Here is a 19,456-nt window from a genome sequence, read left to right as displayed (position 1 = left end):
GCATGAAGCCCATGGCATCAAGCATGAAGCCCCTGGCACCGAGCATGTAGGTAAGTGGCACTTATGTGTTAAATGTGTAATGGACATTACGATTTGTTAAATAGTGTGCGATGGGCATTGCGGTGTGTTAGTATGCGACGGGCATTGCGGTGTGTTAGTATGCGACGGGCATTACGGTGTGTTCTATAGTATGCAATTGGCATCATGTGTGGCCTTATGTGTAATTGTCATTATGGCATGTGGCTTTATGTGTAATTGGTATTACAAAGTTTGCTAAAATGTGCAATGGGCATTACGGTGTGTGGTATAATGTTGGGCCGTGCCCACTTTTCACGGAGCAGGAGCCTCACCTACTACAAATTGGGGGGGGGGCGCGAAACATGCCCTTGCTCCGGGCACTGTGGCACCTAGCTACACCACTGGATAATACAAAAGAAATATAGGGGCGGGCGGGCGGCTGATAATAAATCAGTTATATAGCCTGGCGGGCGGGTGGGCAGCTGATTAATCAGTAATATAGCCGGGCGGGTGGCAGGGAAGATGTGCGCCCGCCAATGCTGCTTCTCTCACCCTCCCTTCCCCAGTGACTGACACATCCAGGGGTTGTCATTTACCCCTGGATTCACACCCAAACAGGTTTATGTAATTATGTCTGATTATCATAATCAGACATAATCACATAAATCTGTTTGGGGGTGACACTGCCACTTTTTCCACTTTTTACGAGTAAATGACAACCCCTGGATTAATGTCAGTCCTGGTGTCTCTGGCCACATGTATATGCCGCTGCCCGGTGTATAATGCCCACGTGTATATGCCGCTGCCCTGTGTATAATGCCCATGCGTAAATGCCGCTGCCTTGTGTATAATGCCCACGCATATATGCCGCTGCCCTGTGTATAATGCCCATGCATATATGCCGCTGCCAGTGTGTATAGTGCCCGGGGGTAACATATAGCAATTTAGGGGGCGCCAAAATGAGATTATATCTTGCCCCCCCAACCTAAAAACGTTCCAGCTCCTCTGCAAGTATTGATAATAACATTGCTGCCTGCAATATTGGATATATAACTATTTGCTATTTATTTTCTTCTAACTCCGTGTAAAATACTTGATACAAAACATGATGCATATGCAATAAATTCTAAATGCAATTTAACTATAATTGCTTACTTTTGAAAAAAGCATTTCAGAGAGATTGTGAAGGTGGCCCATATAACACACACACACATGTACTGCTACATCTAAGAGGAGCATCATAAAATGACTTACACCAAATGTAGGTGAGCTCCAAAGCAGTTAGAAAGATCTACTGTACTTGTTTAGGAAAAACACTGATACGTGTCACGGCTTGTTCATGTATTGTGTTGTACTGTACAAGTGGTTCCATATAGTAGCAACGAGAAACCTTTTTTCAAATGCATATAGCCATGGGAATCATTGTCCTTTATAAGCAATGCAGGCAATTGCACTGATGCATTTGACTGTATATATCTCCAATTTCTTTTTTCCTTAAACAATGTAACAAAAGCCTAATGCGGGTAAGTTAAAATCAGGGAGATTTCTAGACTCTTCAGGGAGATAGGGAGATTGCTTCTATTTAAGGGAGTCTCCCTCAGAATACAGGAGATTAGGCAACTATGAATATTTTACATATACATGTTACCTACCGTATGCGCTATAAACATACACATGGACAGGCGCACGTGTGGTTATATGTATTTCACAAACTGTCCCTGATTTCCAAGGAAACTGAACTGAAACATTGACAAGGCCAAGAATAATTGTTAATACATTTATTACATCCATAATCTTTGTGAGAGGAATGATGGTTTTGTGTTTTGAAAGTGTAATTTCCTTTAAACAACAGGAATAAGGGAACTGCATTTACAAAGGTTGGGAACAACAGGTTTTGCTAATTGCTTTTTTCAGCGTCAGTGAAGATGTTCTCCGTCCCCCTGCCTGAATTACCTGAGGTGCAAGGCAAGGTTTATTCTTTATGCCTGTGTCAACTCCATGATCCTCGTGTTGCCAGGCAACCCCTCTCAATGTCTCCAAAAACACAGTAAAGTCAAGGTGCCAAAAATAAATTATGCTTTGCACCTGTTATAAAGACATAGGCTGTATCTGATCATAGTCAGTGACGGACAGAGACGCTGTATACAAATGACAGGTAGCTGGACACATATCAAGAGCTGCATCCACAGCCATCTAATCTTTAAAAGCATAGGACATAACACTCACGCCCCTTTTCCACTGCCTTGAAAAAACCAGGTTTTTGCATATGCATCAACACAAATTTTGGTAAGTGGAAAAAGGTGCAAAAAAAAGGGTCCAGTTACCCGGGAATCCAACTCAGCGAGCAGGGTTGGACCCAGGTAGAACCTGGGTTAATCCCGGATCCGACCCGGCATTTGGAACACGGATCCAAGCCAGATCGGATCAGGGATTTGCACTGAGGTGCCATCCTGCAGTGTAACGGGGCGGCGATTGGAGAGGACATCATCTCCAAGCTCCGGGACCACCGATCGTCACGCTGGGGGCAAACCCAGCACCAAGGTAAGCCCCCAGGCACCCCCATCTGCGAGGTGAATGGATGCCCCACACAGGCATCCATTCACCTTCTCCCTTTCTCCGCTGCTGTCCGCAGAGTACAGCAGACAGCAGCGAAGGCTGATTCGCCCCCTGCCCAACCCCCATGTTGACCGCAGGACACTGTGAACCAGAGGCTGGGCTTCCCCCTTTGCTGTAAACGGGAGCCAGGTTCGGATTTACACTGCCCTCTACCCAGGTCCTGCCCGGGTTCTAACCTGGTAAGGACCTGGGTAGAAGTCCTGTGTAAAGGGACACGGGTTAACCCCTTTTTACAGGGGTGAATTTAGGGGTCAGGCCACCCCTAGGCACAACATTTTTGGCCACCCCCTTAGACACACTGCACTAGCATCAGTCATTTAAATCACAATTAAAATGAAGTATAAAAAATTATCAAACATAGTTATGCTAGTAAGGGAAGGAGCGAGCTATAGCCGAAAGCTCGACACTTCCCGGCCGTTCTCAGCAGAACGAGCCCGACTGCTTGTGAAGTCGGGCTCGTTCTGCCGAGATACCCTGTCGAGGAAGACAGCATTGAATAGGACTCGGCGGCCATCTCCCCCATTGGGAGATGCTCGCCGGTGATTGATTACCCCCTAAATCTCTCTGCACATTTAACAACTGAACCGCCTGCTGTGCAAGATGGCTTTGCCCATGCTTGCTTTATTTGCTTTGCTGCAAATCCGAATCAAGCCAGTGTCCCCAAAATCTTAACTTAATATACAGACCACAGGGTGCACACCGAAAAATGTGAATTTCCTCAGAAAAAGCAATGCTTCAATAAGTCTGGAATTGGATTGCAGATTAAATTTTAAGTGCAAGTTCTCTGTAAGAACATTTTGCAGGACCCATCGAGTAGCTAATTGGATTGACCTCGTTATGTTTTAATATTAAACAATTAATTTCAGCTTGACACCCACCCAGTATTTTAGCCTCGGCCCACATTGCTTTTCATCTGCCCCCCACCAAGTCTGTCAATATTTGCTAATTGGCTAAAGCATTACATGTGCCTCTCCGCTATAAACGGCAAGTGTTTTCTGTAGGTCACAGAGAGTAGGCCCTGAGAATGCTAAAGCCAATTAGTGAGAAGCTAGTTATTACAAGGGAAGTCAAATACACATGCAGCATCTGTAAGGTTTTAATGAGTGATGTTACTGGCAAGAGGAGGAAGGGGCAGGAGGGAACATGACACTTCAACAACCCCCAACAACCCCCAACCCTGTGTCCTAAGTCTCTGGGCCACTTGGTAATAAATGCAACTGCTTTAACCCCTATTAACAGTTTCTTATATAGCGCATAAATATTCCGCAGCGCTTTACAGAGTATACCTGTAGTTGAACATTCACATCAGTCCCTGCCCCATTGGAGCTCACAATCTGTTACCTACCACATGTACACGCACACACAGACATTCTAGGGTTCATTTTTTTAAAAATTTTTTTGCTGGGAGCCAATTAACCTACCAGTATATTTTTGGATTGTGGGAGGAAACCGGAGTACCTGGAGGAAACCCACGCAAGTACGGGGAGAATATACAAACTCCGCACAGTTAGAGCCATGGTGGGAATCGAACCCATGACCTCAGCACTGTGAGGCAGTAATGCTAACCATTACACTATCCACACTGTTATTGCTTTCATATAAGAAACACAGCTATTCCTCAGAAGTAAGAAATTAACACAATGGACGTTCTATCAAAGAAAACACCTTCTGATATGCTTACTGTGAAGAAACTTTTTGAAATAAATGTGTTAAATTGCCACACAAATAATAGCCAGTGACAACCAAATATTCCTATATGATTTAACAGAAGAGCTCTATTATTAGGTTTAACCTCAAAATTTAGAACACAACTAACATTGCATTAATATTATGTAGCTTTCACATCACACTTTTAAAACGGTATATTGCCGTTTTTTTGCCTTTTAAAACGTTTAAGGCTGCAGTGTGAAAGTGTCATAGTTGAAATACCATTTAAAGTTAACTGGTATTTCAACACGTTTAAAAAGCAGAGTCCTACCCGTTTTAAAGCCAATTCAGAGCCGTTTTTTGTGCTGTCTGAATGGCACTGAAATGGTATTTAGTAAAAAATAAAGGTTAGAGCACTGTGATAGGCTGTCCCTTGTCTTGTGTCCCTTCCCTGAACCAGGAAATAAGCTGTGGGTAGAAACGTGTTCAGAGGTTAAACGGCTTGACTGGTGATGTGAATGGTACTTAAATGGTATTTTTAAATGGTAATCTGCTGCAATATGAACACTAGACCCGTTTAAAATACCATTTAAAATTACAGTTTTTTAAAACGTTTCAAAATGTTTTATGTGATGTGAAAGCTACATAAGTGTCAGCATTTTGAGGTCAAACTTACCATGAAAATAAATATAAATGTATCCCAACATTTCAATAATATTACTAAAATAATAATAATAATAATAATAATAATAATAATAATAATACAATTAAATGAGCATGATGCTGTACTAGAACAACATATAACAGAAGGCTGCAGAACCACCAGTCATGTATCAGTCGGCGTTTCAGTGGAAATAATGATTCCCGGGGAACTGACTATTAGAGAGGGGGAGTGTTCCACAGAGGAACAGGGAAAAGATACAGTACAATAAATGTGAGATACACACCACACGCGGTCTGAAAGACTTTACGGCTAAGATTAAAATCAGTATAGGAGACAGAGTGACAATTTATTTAAAACACTGAGCTAAGCATAGATATTTCTCCCAGCATTCACATACTTATGTAAAATTAGCCCTCCTGATCTGACAAAAATACACCCATTATGAGAACGGCACCTATTATGACATAAGTCCTACCATTTTATCCACAATTCAGGGCTGTCCTACTGACATACAGTAAAAGATATGAGGGTTGTAACTAGATATAACTGGGCTGTCCCCCATACATCATCCTAAAGTCAAAGCAATGCCCTCCTCTATCCCCAATGAGTCTCCATGTTGAGTTTCACAAAAACATAATCTGTGAAGATGTACAGTAAAGCCAACACTGTTAACGTACTATAAAACACATTATTAACCAAGTTAGCATGCTTGTCGGTTTGAGGAATTAGTTTATGAACTCACATACTAAGGGATCCATTTATCACTTAATATTTGTGCCTAAATCCCTGAAAACACCCATTTTAAGGGGGGAGAGCCTGAAAACTGCAAAGCAAAGGGGAAATTAGGCAGCCGACAACGCGTGAAAGCACAAATCGACTTTACAGGCTTTGTAATATGTAAAGAAATGTATCCTCAATGTTTCAAGGCTAGGACCCCATCGTCAGGAGACAGGAGTGCATGAAACAAACAGAAAAAGAATACAGCTTAAACTAAAAAACCTTTAGAAGAGTCTGTGTCTCCAATCAGACTTGTCTAAAGGTTTTTAAAGTAAGCTGTATTCTCTGACTTTTTTCCATACACTCCTGACAATGGGGCAACTAGCCTTGCAACATTGAGAATAAATTTATTTACACATTACAAAGATTTGTGTGTTCACTGCTGTGAAGCATTTAAATATTTAATACATAAAACTGATATAAAAGCACATGAAAAACGCATTTCTAGTTCATAATGCAGAGTAAAAAAGTTTATTATACTTTTCAACTTTTAATATTTAATACATTTCTTTGAATGGATTTTGCTTGATTGTGTCTTGGTTATATAATTGTATACCCTCAGAAGGTTAAGAGGCTGTCAGGTCTATCCTGGCCAATCAGACCAGAATGGATTATGGAAAATAATACAGCAGCTGGGGAGCTGAGGAAGCTATGCTATACAGTATACCCTGTAGAGCAGTGGTTCCCAACATGGGGTACTAGTACCCCTGGGGGTACTCTGCAGACCAGTTGGGGGTACTTGAAAATAATACTGGTAATGGCGGACGATGAAAAGGTCTTTTGATGGCTGAAGAAGACCCATTGCCATGGAGACAAACCATGTTGTGTCATATGCCTGACCAGCAATCCACTGGGAGCTTTCGATGCTGCCCTCAGACATCAGCAGTCATCTGCCCATCACTGACAAAGGTGGAGGAAGCAGCGGCATTAATCCTACCGGTGTTAGCGGGAATCCTGGAGATAATACACAACCAGTGTCTAGACACAGAAGGGCATGATTCCTTTCTGTATACTGTGTACTGTCCATATTTCAAAATGAGAGTAGGGAGTACTTATCAATGAAAAGCCTAATTAAGGGGTACGGGAGAGAAAAAAGGTTGGGAACCAATGCTGTAGAGCATGGAGAATGGTGTACAGTTTGTCGGTAATAAAATGAGGAGGTTGAAGGAAAATTTATGACAATGGACGGAGGCTGCGGATAGGTGGTCAGGCATTAGGCAGAACAGGGATGGGGAACCTTTGGCCCTCCAGCTGTTGTTGAACTGAACATCCCAGCATGCCCTGCAACAGTTTTAGAACGGCCAAATAGCAACAAATAGGACATGCTGGGATGTATAGTTCAACAACATCTGAAGGACCGAAGGTTCCCCATCACTGAGGTAGAGAAACAATTAATTTGTATGTAAATAAGAGCTACATGATAGGTAGTAATAATAATTACCTTCTAACTGGGTGATATACGCTTAAGTACATCTTCTGCAACATCATCAAGAAGAGGATCCAGTGACATTTTGCACATGAAGAAAGACAAAGAAGAAAGAAAAAATGAAAAAAAAAGACTAAAAAGAAAGAATCAAAATCTGACCAAAAAATCACAACAAAATAAAATACTGTAAAGCCAAAAATATTACATTAATTCCTTAATACCGATTTCAATTTTGTATCTTGGTTGCTCCTGGGAGTATATTTCCATACCTATTAGTGTTATTGTTTTACATGTATGCTTGTTTTATTTAGAAAGTTAGGGGAAATTTACTAAGATGCGAGTTCAATTTCACACAGGATGTTGCTATGGGCAACCAATCAGATACTATCTATTATTTTTAGAAGGTGTTAACTAAATAAGAAGTAGATTCTGATTGGTTGCCCATAGCAACATCCCATGTGAAATAGAACTCCCATTGTAGTAAAAATGATGAGAACCACTTGACCCTAAAACCCATGTACACACACACACTTACACACACACTTACACACTAGGGTTCATTTTTGTTGGGAGACAATTAACTTACCAGCATATTTTTGGATTGCGAGAGGAAATATGAGTCCCGAGAGGAAAACAACACAAGCATGGGAAGAATATACAAACTCCACACAGTGAGGGCCAGTGGCGGATTCAGGGGGGGGGTCACCCGGGCACGTGCCCCCCCTGTCATTTTATTTTGTAGCTGAGGACCAGGGCTTTCCAACGAGCCCAGCCCCGTGTCTCTAGCCCCCCGGGAACCGGAGATATCACCTGGTAAAGCTGTAACATTTTTTCCCCATAGGATAATATGGGACCCGTCAATTACGACCCCCACCCGGTTCCGACGGCTACCAGTTCCCCCCCTGGCATTACAGAAACTTGTGGTTGATCTCATTCAATTCCAAATCCCTGGGCCTTCAATATGGTACCAGGCTGGTCCATATCGGTCAATCATTTCCAGAGATATTGCATGTAAACCGATTTTTTTAAAAATGTAATTTCATGGCTGTTCATGTTGTTTGAGGGCAGATTACTCTAGAACCAAACGTTCCAGTTTCACTGGACCAAAATCATTCAAAGCCTACTCAAAAGTTCTTAAATATGATACTTGTCTCATGTAAATGGGTCAGTTGGTTCCGAAGATATAGCTGGTTGAATGAGATAACTGGTTAAAGGGGGGGAGGGGTGGTTTTCTCTCCCCCTCACACCAGAAAATGCAGGGACTAGGCTGGTGTTAAAGGGGCCAACCTGGGAATGCCTTTTCTGGTGTGAAAGGGGTATTATTCCAAATAGCCAGGACCTGTAGTGCTCTGAATACAGCCAGGCTCTGCCACTGTCAGTGGCTATCACTTCTGCCTGGCGGCTGTCCACCATTTAACACGAGCATGTATTCCCCCTTGGCAATGAGCATGTAATCCCACATGGCAACGAGCATGGAACTTCTGGCAATGAGCATGGAACCCTTGGCAATGAGCATGTAGATAAGCAGCACTTATGTAGCATCATTTTTAATAGGCATTATGGTGTTTGGCATAATACATAATGGACATAATGGCGTGTAACTTAACGTGTAATGGACATTATGGTGTAAATGTTTAATGCACGCCTTTGGTGGACAATGTCACTGTTTATGAAGCGTATTGTGAATTTTGGCTTAATCTGTGTGGCATTATGTGAATTCTGCATCAATCCGTATGGCATTATGTGAATTTTGGCTCAATCCATGTGGCATTATGTGAATTTTGTCTCAATCCGTGTGGCATTATGTGAATTTTGGCTCAATCCGTGTGGTATTATGTGAATTTTGACACAATCCATGTGGCATTATGTGAATTTTGGCTCAATCCATTTGGCATTATGTGAATTTTGGCTCAATCCGTGTCTTATGATGTAAATTTTGTCTCAATCCATGTGGCATTATGTGAATTTTGTCTCAATCCATGTGGCATTATGTGAATTTTGACACAATCCATGTGGCATTATGTGAATTTTGGCTCACTCCATTTGGCCTCATGTGTAAGGGGCAAGTATAATGGGGTCTATTTTTTTGTTGCATAATGTGTAGAGGTTGTATATGGTGTTGTACACTGCACTTAAGGACACTACTGTTGAGTGGCCACACCCCCTATTCCGGAGTGTGCCTTTGGCGCGCGCACAATTACATCCTTCACTTTTGTCGCCATGGTGGGCCTGCGTACTTTAAATGCCAGGGCCTATTTTTAATCCCATTCCCACCCTCTGTCTGCCACTCTCTTAGCATGTACACTGGCACCACTAACACCGCCCCTCCCCCACCTAAACCCTCTTTTATCATGGTGCCCCCCCTGTAATTTTATCCTGGATCCACCCCTGGTGAGGGCTATAGCGGGAATTGGACCCATGATCTCAGTGCTAGGAGGCATTAATGCTAACTTTTACACTATCCATAATATCTATCTATCTATCTATCTATCTATCTATCTATCTATCTAATCGATCTAAATGGTCAAAATCCTGATATAAAATATACAAGACCATTCTATTAAGTATGAGTTGTAGTTGTAAATATAAATTGAGAGGTCTTATTACCTTATTTATTGAACCACCTTTGTACACAACATTGTTACTATGCAGTGAACTGCACCCACACTGATCTTGCTGTTGGAATGTAACAAATTAGGTGCCTGAGCAATATAACATATGTTGCTCCATAATAAATTGCCAGGCACTGTTTAAAGACATCTCACCAAGGCTTTGTGTTGGTGGCCTAGTCGTGGTCAGAAAGGAACAATGTTTCAGTGGTTCCTCGTGGGGCAAAGGGGAGTTTTGGTTTGCATGCACACAGTCTGCTTCCTATTATATTATTTTTGAATGTACATGATTTATAAATGTCTGTCTACCAGTGGCGGATTTTACCTATAGGCTGCAGCCCCCCAGGTAAAATCAGTCACTTTGTGAAGCCAGATGCAGTCTGTGAGAATGCACTGGCTTCACCCAGGGAAGTCCCATTGGGAGGCATTCCCTCCCTATGGGATGCCTCTATGGGCTACTGCGGTGTCAGCCCATAAAAACAGGTTCTGCGCATGTGCAGTACCGAGGTCGATACTGCGCATGCGTCAGATCCGGAACCATGAACATGCTTCTATGGGCTGCTGCCGAAGCAGCCAATGGAGGCTGGGGACCAGCGCATGCGCAGTACTGAAGAAGCTACTGCACATGCACTGGTGAGGCAACCACAATGGGAGTCAGGGCAGGCATTGGCAACGGTGGTGAGGACCAGCTGGGAACCGATAGTGGGGTCCAGCAGTGGTGACAGCGGAGAGGGGGGGGGGTGGCATTGCAGCAGCCCCCCCTTCTCCACAAAGGTAAGAGCCCCCACTACTTGCTAACCATTGAGGAGTAAAAGCAACAGCTTCACAGGCAAGAAGCCTCTGTCAATTGCTGGTGCTTTGTATTGGGGAGCTGCAGTGGTATTGAAAATAATAGTTGGGTGATATTATGCTACTCATTTGGGGCATTAGACATCCCATAACCACTGTTGACCTAGGTGACCACATAGGTTCATCTAACGGTAGTGCTTGCCCTGCAGATATCAGAATTTCCTAACACAAGCAGCCTGCTAGTTTATGTACAATGCTGTCTGCAGTACACTGGGTTTCCCTATGTATAGTCCTTTATAGTCAGTAATAAGGAGTGGCAGTATGCTGGCTGGCTTTCCTTGCAACCAGTCAGAAAATATATCAAACCGTTTTGTGACATAACAAGTGCAGATATGAGGCAGGCTGAGAAAGCACTGGCAGTGATCCTTTCAGACCCCTTTATGCACGGACGTGGACGATAATATACTTTACGCCAGAAATAGTGAAGTAATTGCTGCTGGCCACGATGCTGTCTACAGTGGGCTTTGAAAGGGAATTGAATGAAATCTTCCAACAGGAGGCAACGTCTTTAGCTTCCTGCACCGGGAACTGTTCATAGCTGTGAGCACAAGGCTGCTCACACACCAAACCGTGCATATGTCACATAGATACTTGCTTATATAGACCAAATCCTTCCCAGCTTTCAAGTAGAACAGGGTCATTATTCCTTGCCTTCAGGGTCAGTAGACACATCCTCAATCTGCCAATATTGTCTGCCATCCTTCATATGCCACATAAAGGAGCAGCAAGGTACCAGGGAGGAAATTCACAGCTACTGTAGATTAGCAAATCACATATCTCCCACCTTCTCTTCCGGACAAGTGGGCTATGGTAGCAATCATAGAGACATGGCAGCAGGGGTCATGCTATAGAACGGAGCATTCAGTGCCACAGAAAATGATTCACAGTTAGCAAAAGGTGTGATTATAGCACATGCAGATTCGGGATACATATGATATATACCGGAAATGTAAATCCTGGCAATGAAAGGCACTCCACCAAAATACAGAACATGTTGATTTACCGACGTTTAATATACAAGGTCAATATATCTGCAATTCATATCCAGACAATCAATATATCGTAATGTCGTCATATATAAAATATTAAACATTAGGAGACTGACATATCATTATACCAACATGATCAAAATCTAGATTAACTACAAAACTGACAGAGTTTAAATACCGAAACATACACAATATTGACTACAACAATACCTACACAATCAGAATCACAACAAATAACATACATCAATAACAATATTCCATCATTATCATTACCAATATTTCACAATCCTGACAGGTCCCGCAGACAGTCATTATACGGTAACATTAACATCCCGATATCTAATATACAGACAAACCAATATACCAACAATACCTTTATACAGTCATTATATGGGTACATTAACATCCCGACAACAAATATACAGACATACCAATATACCAACAATACCTTTATACAGTCATTATACAGTCACATTAACATCCCGACATCTAATATACAGACAAACCAATATACCAACAATACCTTTATACAGTCATTATACAGTCACATTAACATCCCGACATCTAATATACAGACAAACCAATATACCAACAATACCTTTATACAGTCATTATACGGGCACATTAACATCCCGATATCTAATATACCAACAATACCTTTATACAGTCATTATACGGGTACATTAACATCCCGATATCTAATATACCAACAATACCTTTATACAGTCATTATACGGGCACATTAACATTTAGAAAGTCATTATATGGGTACATTAACATCCCAAAATCTAATATATAGACAAACTAATATACCGACAATAACTTTATACAGTTATTATACGGGTACATTAACATCCCGACAACAAATATACAGACAAACCAATATACCAACAATACCTTTATAGGTCATTATACGGGTACATTAACATCCCGACATCTAATATACAGACAAACCAATATACCAACAATACCTTTATACGGTCATTATACGGGCACATAACCATCCCGACATCTAATATACAGACAAACCAATATACCGACAATACCTTTATACGGTCATTATACGGTCACATTAACATCCCGACGTCTAATATACAGACAAACCAATATACCGACAATACCTTTATACGGTCATTATACGGGCACATTAACATCCCGACATCTAATATACAGACAAACCAATATACCGACAATACCTTTATACTGGTATTATGCGGTCATATTAACAACTCGACATCTAATATACAGACAAACCAATATACCAACAATACCTTTATACGGTCATTATACGGGTACATTAACATCCCGACATCTCATATACAGACAAACCAATATACCGACATTACCTTTAGACAGTCATTATACGGGCACATTAACATCCTGACATCTAATATATAGACAAACCAATATAAAAACAATACCTTTATACAGTCATTATACGGACACATTAACATCCCGACATCTAATATACGACAATACCTTTATACAGTCATTATACGGGCACATTAACATCCCGACATCTAATATACAGACAAACCAATATACCGACAATACCTTTATACAGTCATTATACGGGCACATAACCATCCCGACAACAAATATACAGACAAACCAATATACCAACAATACCTTTATACGGTCATTAAACGGGTACATTAACATCCCGACATCTTATATACCGACAAACCAATATACCGACAATAACTTTATACAGTCATTATACGGTCACATTAACATCCCGACATCTTATATACCGACAAACCAATATACCAACAATAGCTTTATACGGTCATTATACGGTCACATTAACATCCCGACATCTTATATACCGACAAACCAATATACCGACAATACCTTTATATGGTCATTATATGGGTACATTAACATCCCAACATCTTATATACAGCAAAACCAATATACCGACAATACCTTTAGACAGTCATTATACGGGTACATTAACATCCTGACATCTAATATACAGACAAACCAATATACCAACAATACCTTTATACAGTCATTATACGGGCACATTAACATCCCAACATCTTATATACAGCAAAACCAATATACCGACAATACCTTTAGACAGTCATTATACGGACACATTAACATCCTGACATCTAATATACAGACAAACCAATATACCAACAATACCTTTATACGGTCATTATACGGGCACATTAACATCCCGACATCTTATATACAGACAAACCAATATACCAACAATACCTTTATACAGTCATTATACAGTCTCATTAACATCCCGACATCTAATATACAGACAAACCAATATACAGACAATACCTTTATACAGTCATTATACGGGTACATTAACATCCCGACATCTAATATACAGACAAACCAATATGCCAACAATACCTTTATACAGTCATTATAGGGGCACATTAACATTTAGACAGTCATTATATAGGTACATTAACATCCCAACATCTAATATATAGACAAACTAATATACCGACAATAACTTTATACAGTCATTATATGGGTACATTAACATCCCGACATCTAATATACGACAATACCTTTATACTGGTATTATGCGGTCACATTAACATCCCGACATCTAATATACAGACAAACCAATATACCAACAATATCTTTATACGGTCATTATACGGGCACATTAACATCCCGACATCTAATATAAAGACAAACCAATATACGACAATACCTTTATACAGTCATACGGATACATTAACATCCCGACATCTAATATACAGACAAACTAATATATCGACAAAATCTTTATACAGTCATTATACTGTTACATTAACATCCCAACATCCAATATACAGACAAACCAATATACCGACAATACCTTTAGACAGTCCTTATACGGGCACATTAACATCCTGACCTCTAATATATATATAAATAATACACTCCCCCCCCTCCCCCCCCCCCCCCATGGCATGGAAGGAGTCAGAACCGGCACTCAAGTATGAAGAAATCATTTTATTCCATAAAGGTAGAAACAGGTATCAGCAGCTGTCCCAACAGCTGTTTCGACCTAGTAGTGTCAGTTTTCATCAGTGGTGAAAACTGACACTGCTCAATTGAAACAGCTGTCGGGACAGCTGCTGCTGCTACCTGTTTCTAACTTTATGGAATAAAATGATTTCTTCATACTTGAGTGCCGGTTCTGACTCCTTCCATGCCGTGGGGGGTAAGTGTACTGTATCGCTTAACGTATGGACCAGGCAACTTGATTATACTTTGCCTAGGAGTGCCGCCCTGTGACCCCAATACATATATATATGTATAAAATAATCTATGAGGCGGCACTCCAGCTGTGTAGATGAAATAAAAGGTATATGCCAAATAAGACCGTGCCCTCCAAACATCAGTCTAGCACCTTGATAACGGAACCACTTGGCTCTGAGAAGTTGTCTTACATCTTTTGCCTGATTCTTATATTCGACTGCCGCCACCCCCATATTCCCATCTCAGAGTGGGTAACCATGACAGAAAATGAAATAAACATAATAAATACTACTTTACATGGACCCTCAGTAGAACACACATAAGCAATACCACTTAATCAACGGAGAATTAGCTGAAGAAGAATAGGGCAGTTGAGCTTCTCTATCAAGAAGCTTTAATTAATTTTCCATGCTATCAATGAGAGAGGAGGGGATTTATCTTGTTTCCATGATTGGGTTATTGCTGCCTTTGTAGCAATAAAGAAATGAAGTAAGACGTATCTGTGATATACAGTAAGTGTTTTGGGAATATATGCAGAATAGCAATTTGCAGGGTTAACAACACACTGGAATTAGGAATTTGCAGAATTATGCCATTTACTTCAAGCTAGAGCTGATGGCTATTAGGACATATCGCAAAAAAAATGCAATGGGTCACACATTTGCGATTGTCCCAGCCAGGGCAGTCTTAAGGGCATTGTGGGTCCTACACAAAACTGGGGCCCCTACTATGAAAAAAAATCACAACTTCCTGCATTGTCTCTCCAGCTGCTATCAGCCACCCAGCAATTAGCATGCTTACAGCCAGTAAACTGGCTGTGGGTCGGTAGAAAATATTTTCCAGCAGCTCTGATTTTGTGTAATTTGTGACCAAAGCAGCTGGACAGCAATCTCTAACAGCCTAACAAGTAATTTCAGAGGCACCAGCAAACCCCTGCTCAAAGGCCCCTAGAATTGTGGGGCCCTAGAGAAGCTGCCCAGTAAGCCCATTTGTTAAGATGGCCCTGGTCCCGGCAAGACCCATTCTGGGAGAGACAAAATGCTCTGTTCCTGCACTTCCTTGCCAGTGGCAGTTGCAGATATGGTGCCGCAGCACAGTCCAAAATTCATATAAGGGAGGCTCCCCTATTTGAATTTTGGACTGTGCCACAGACCCAGATCTGCAACTGCCAATGACAAGGAAGAGCAGGAACAGAGCATTGTCACCGTCCTGGAATGGGTCATATTGGGAGGTATGTATTTGGTCAATACTACACCAGCTCATCATTACACTGATCACAGCTACTCTCCTTCTCAGTATGTGGACTTTAATATTGCCCTTAGGACAACTGTCAGAAAATAAGCAAAATGCAAATTCAAATTATAACCACATATTCACTCACTGTCTTTTACCTTGTGTGTTAATATATATTTTCTAGTGTTATATGGGAAATGAGTGTTAAACATAGTAATATATACCGTATGTATCATTCTAGCACAAGCCACGTCGTGGAATTCTCACTGTGTGATCGTCATTTCTTAATTTTTATAAGTCAGAGCAAAGAAATTTATATGGATATAGAATAAGGGCCCTTATTCTGATCGGTGCGGCCGGAGCCGATTATGCGGCCAGGACCGTGCGTGCGAAACCCCGCCTTCCATACGGATCGCCAACTCCGTCCGTATGCGGTAAGAAGCTGGCCGAACGGACCGCACGTGTATTTTTCACGGAATACGCCTCCTCCATCTAAGGGAACCTCCCCCATCATTCGATGGTCGCAGACCATCGAATGCAGGACCGTGTGCTCCACCAGCACCCGCAACCTCAGACCACACGGACATTTTTCCTTGCAAAAGCAGGGATCTGGGCGGGCAGCTGACATCCGGCGATGTCATATGTCCGCCCCCTACACGTGCGTCACGGCCGCATTACCATACGTACGCCCAGCGTTTTCATGGGAACTCCCATGAAATGCGGGGCGTATGCATATGGTAATGAGCCCAAATAGCCCTTCACGCCCCTCTCCACCCCCTGTTCGGAGTGTTCACATATCATGCGGGATTTGGCCGTACGCCCCGCTCGCACATGCGCAGCGACGCCTCTGCACATGCGCAGACACAAAACATCGGCGGGCCGAACGCACGCGGATATATCCGCACCGATCAGAATAAGGGCCAAGATGAGCATGTAAAGTGGGGCATATCCATGTAATAAAAAAATGTATAACTTATTAGGCTGATTTCTATTTTGAAAGCATTGGTGCTGTATTGGTGCTGTATTTGGCAGAGCATGCCAGGGATTCTGGTTCAACAAGCAGAGAGCCCAGCATTGCACTCTTGATAAATGTCTCTGTCTGTCTTCAACAAAATGGAAACACAAATTTTAATAAATTCAATATCTTTTTTTGCAGAATGTGTAATGAACAGCCAGGAATGGACTCTCAGTCGCTCGGTGCCTGAAATACGAGTGGTAAGTCATCTATGTACTGTATGCAAGGGCAACCACACTCATACTAAAAATAGTGATGAATATACCAAAATGAGGAACATATGTTTTGCATTTATTCGTACCCTTTAGTACTAATATTTTTAGCATTGCTTACTCTATTTATTGGGCATTAAAAAAAAATCTCCATCAGGCATCACCATTGTTTCTTCAAGGAGATGTTTTTTTTTCACTGTCTTAAGGTCTGCTCCTTCATTTTTTATCTCTATGTTAAAAAAGGACAGTGGTTCTCAAACTCGGTCAGAACAGGGCTGCAAGTAGGGGGGCCTAATAAATTGCATGCCCCAGGCAGGGCCGGATTATAATGGGGGCACAAGGGGTCAGTGCCCCTGGGCCCCCCTCTAGCTAGGGGCCCCCTGTGGTTGGCATGTATTTAAAAAAAAAAAAAAAGAATTATTATTATTTAGTTTTTTTTAGTTAAAGGTTTTGTGCATGGCAGTGGGGTAGTGCTGCAGCTTCACCTATCTGCCAATGTGACAATGATTAATGGTGCTGAGCATTGGGAGCCAATTGTGCAGTGCATTACTGGGAGTTGACTAAGTCCCATGACACTTTGCACCATAGGGCAGAGGCTAAGACGTTTGTGCTGAGCTCTGATTGGTGGAGCTCATTACATGCTTCTCAGGCCCATGGATAACAGCAGCAGCCTAGTCATGGGAGGGTTTTTAATCAGAGGCAGCACTGGGACTGTGAGGTCTCCTACAGAGTAAGGTCCAGAGGGACAAACACAGGCTTTTCATGTGGTATGTATTTATGTATTTATGTATGTATGTATGTATGTATGTATGTATGTATGTATGTGTGTATGTGTGTAAATATATATATATATATATATATATATATATATATATATATATATATATCCCCTGAAGTTACCCATTGACCAAGTTCATACTGCCTTTACTCTGTGTTTTGACAGTGTAATATTCCCCCATGCAGTTTGCAGCCAGTAATGACAAATGCAAGGGGGCCCCCCTGTCTAAAGTGCCCTGGGCCCCCCAAAGGCTTAATCTGGCTCTGGCCCCAGGTACTGGATATGATACTATATGCATGCATGGGTGATTTGGGGGGTGCGGAGAAGAAGCCGCGACAAATTACTGCCCCCCAGGTGATGAAAATGATTCCTTAGATCCTACTCAGGAACCCACAAAGTTTACTTTTTCCAGGTCTTATATAATTAATCATCACACTCTTTCTGCAACCAGTGTAAGCCTAAAGCAGAGTTCTGTTGCGGGGTTGTGATGCGTTCGCAACACAGCATTCCGCCTTGTACACACCACTAGCCTTCTCCCATATAGACTTTAATGAGTGGAAGGTGTATGTGCCCTTCAGCTCCCATTGAAGTCTATGCATATCTGGAATGTACACCCTGCAGTGCAAGGAATCACTGGAAGAGGACACATACACTGCACTCACCACTCCTAGATCTGGGGTAGTATGTGATCATGTGACCAAATTGTTTAAATAGAAATGACAGTTAGGCATGCTGTAAAAAGAGCCATAGATAGTTTAAGAATTAGAAAGCTCTTCTGCTGCATCCCTTTTCAGGGCAGGCTCTACAATTATACAGCTTTAGGCAGCTGCTTAGTCGCTCCAGGATCTGGGGGTACCCCTGAGTCTGACTATCACAAAATTATGGATGACTCTGTGGGGTAGATGTATGAAGCAGTGATAAGGGAGGAGAAGTGATAAAGTGCCTGGTACTTTATCACCGGCCAATCAGCTCCTGACTGTTAAGTAACAGGTTGGGTAAATAAAGGAACAGTTAGGAGCTTATTGGCCAGTGATAAAGTACCAGGCACTTTATCACTTCTCCTCCCTTATCACTTCTTCATAAATCAAGTTCCCCTACCATACTACTGGAAAGAATGGCAAGTCTCCTGCATGCCCCACCAGCTTCCTGCAGCCTTGCGAACACACCGTGCTTAATTGTATTATTGTAGCCCCTCCCCCAATATTCAATGCTTGTTTTCTCAGCATTATATAGTGGGGGTGGAGCTATGATGATGCGATTGTACCGCTGCGAACCAAGCATAGCCCACCTTTGCATCCTCTATGCCCCTTATGCAATGATCTAAACCTAACAAAATAACTATGATCTAAACCCAACAAAATGAGTAATAAGAAAACATCGAAACCTTTGGGGGAAATT

At 41.8% G+C, this 19,456-nt stretch overlaps 1 protein-coding gene across 2 annotated transcripts in view; it reads left to right on the top strand.

Annotated features, from left to right (window-relative positions):
* The window catches only part of AGAP2 (ArfGAP with GTPase domain, ankyrin repeat and PH domain 2), a 217,482-nt gene that overhangs the window by 59,528 nt on the left and 138,498 nt on the right, over nucleotides 1–19,456 (top strand). For both annotated transcript variants that reach the window (XR_014469772.1, XM_083169414.1), the window contains exon 2: nucleotides 17,210–17,268. Coding sequence is in view for 1 of the 2 variants with exons in the window: in XM_083169414.1 (XP_083025540.1) it covers nucleotides 17,210–17,268 (59 nt within the window). In the remaining variant the exon portion in view is untranslated. The remainder of the gene's footprint in view (nucleotides 1–17,209; nucleotides 17,269–19,456) is intronic.

Source organism: Crinia signifera, chromosome 2, assembly GCF_055691185.1.
Source record: "Crinia signifera chromosome 2, ASM5569118v1, whole genome shotgun sequence".
Lineage (NCBI taxonomy): Eukaryota > Metazoa > Chordata > Amphibia > Anura > Myobatrachidae > Crinia > Crinia signifera.
The sequence above is the reverse complement of the archived record's forward strand: the minus strand, read 5'-3'. Positions and strand labels throughout refer to the sequence as shown.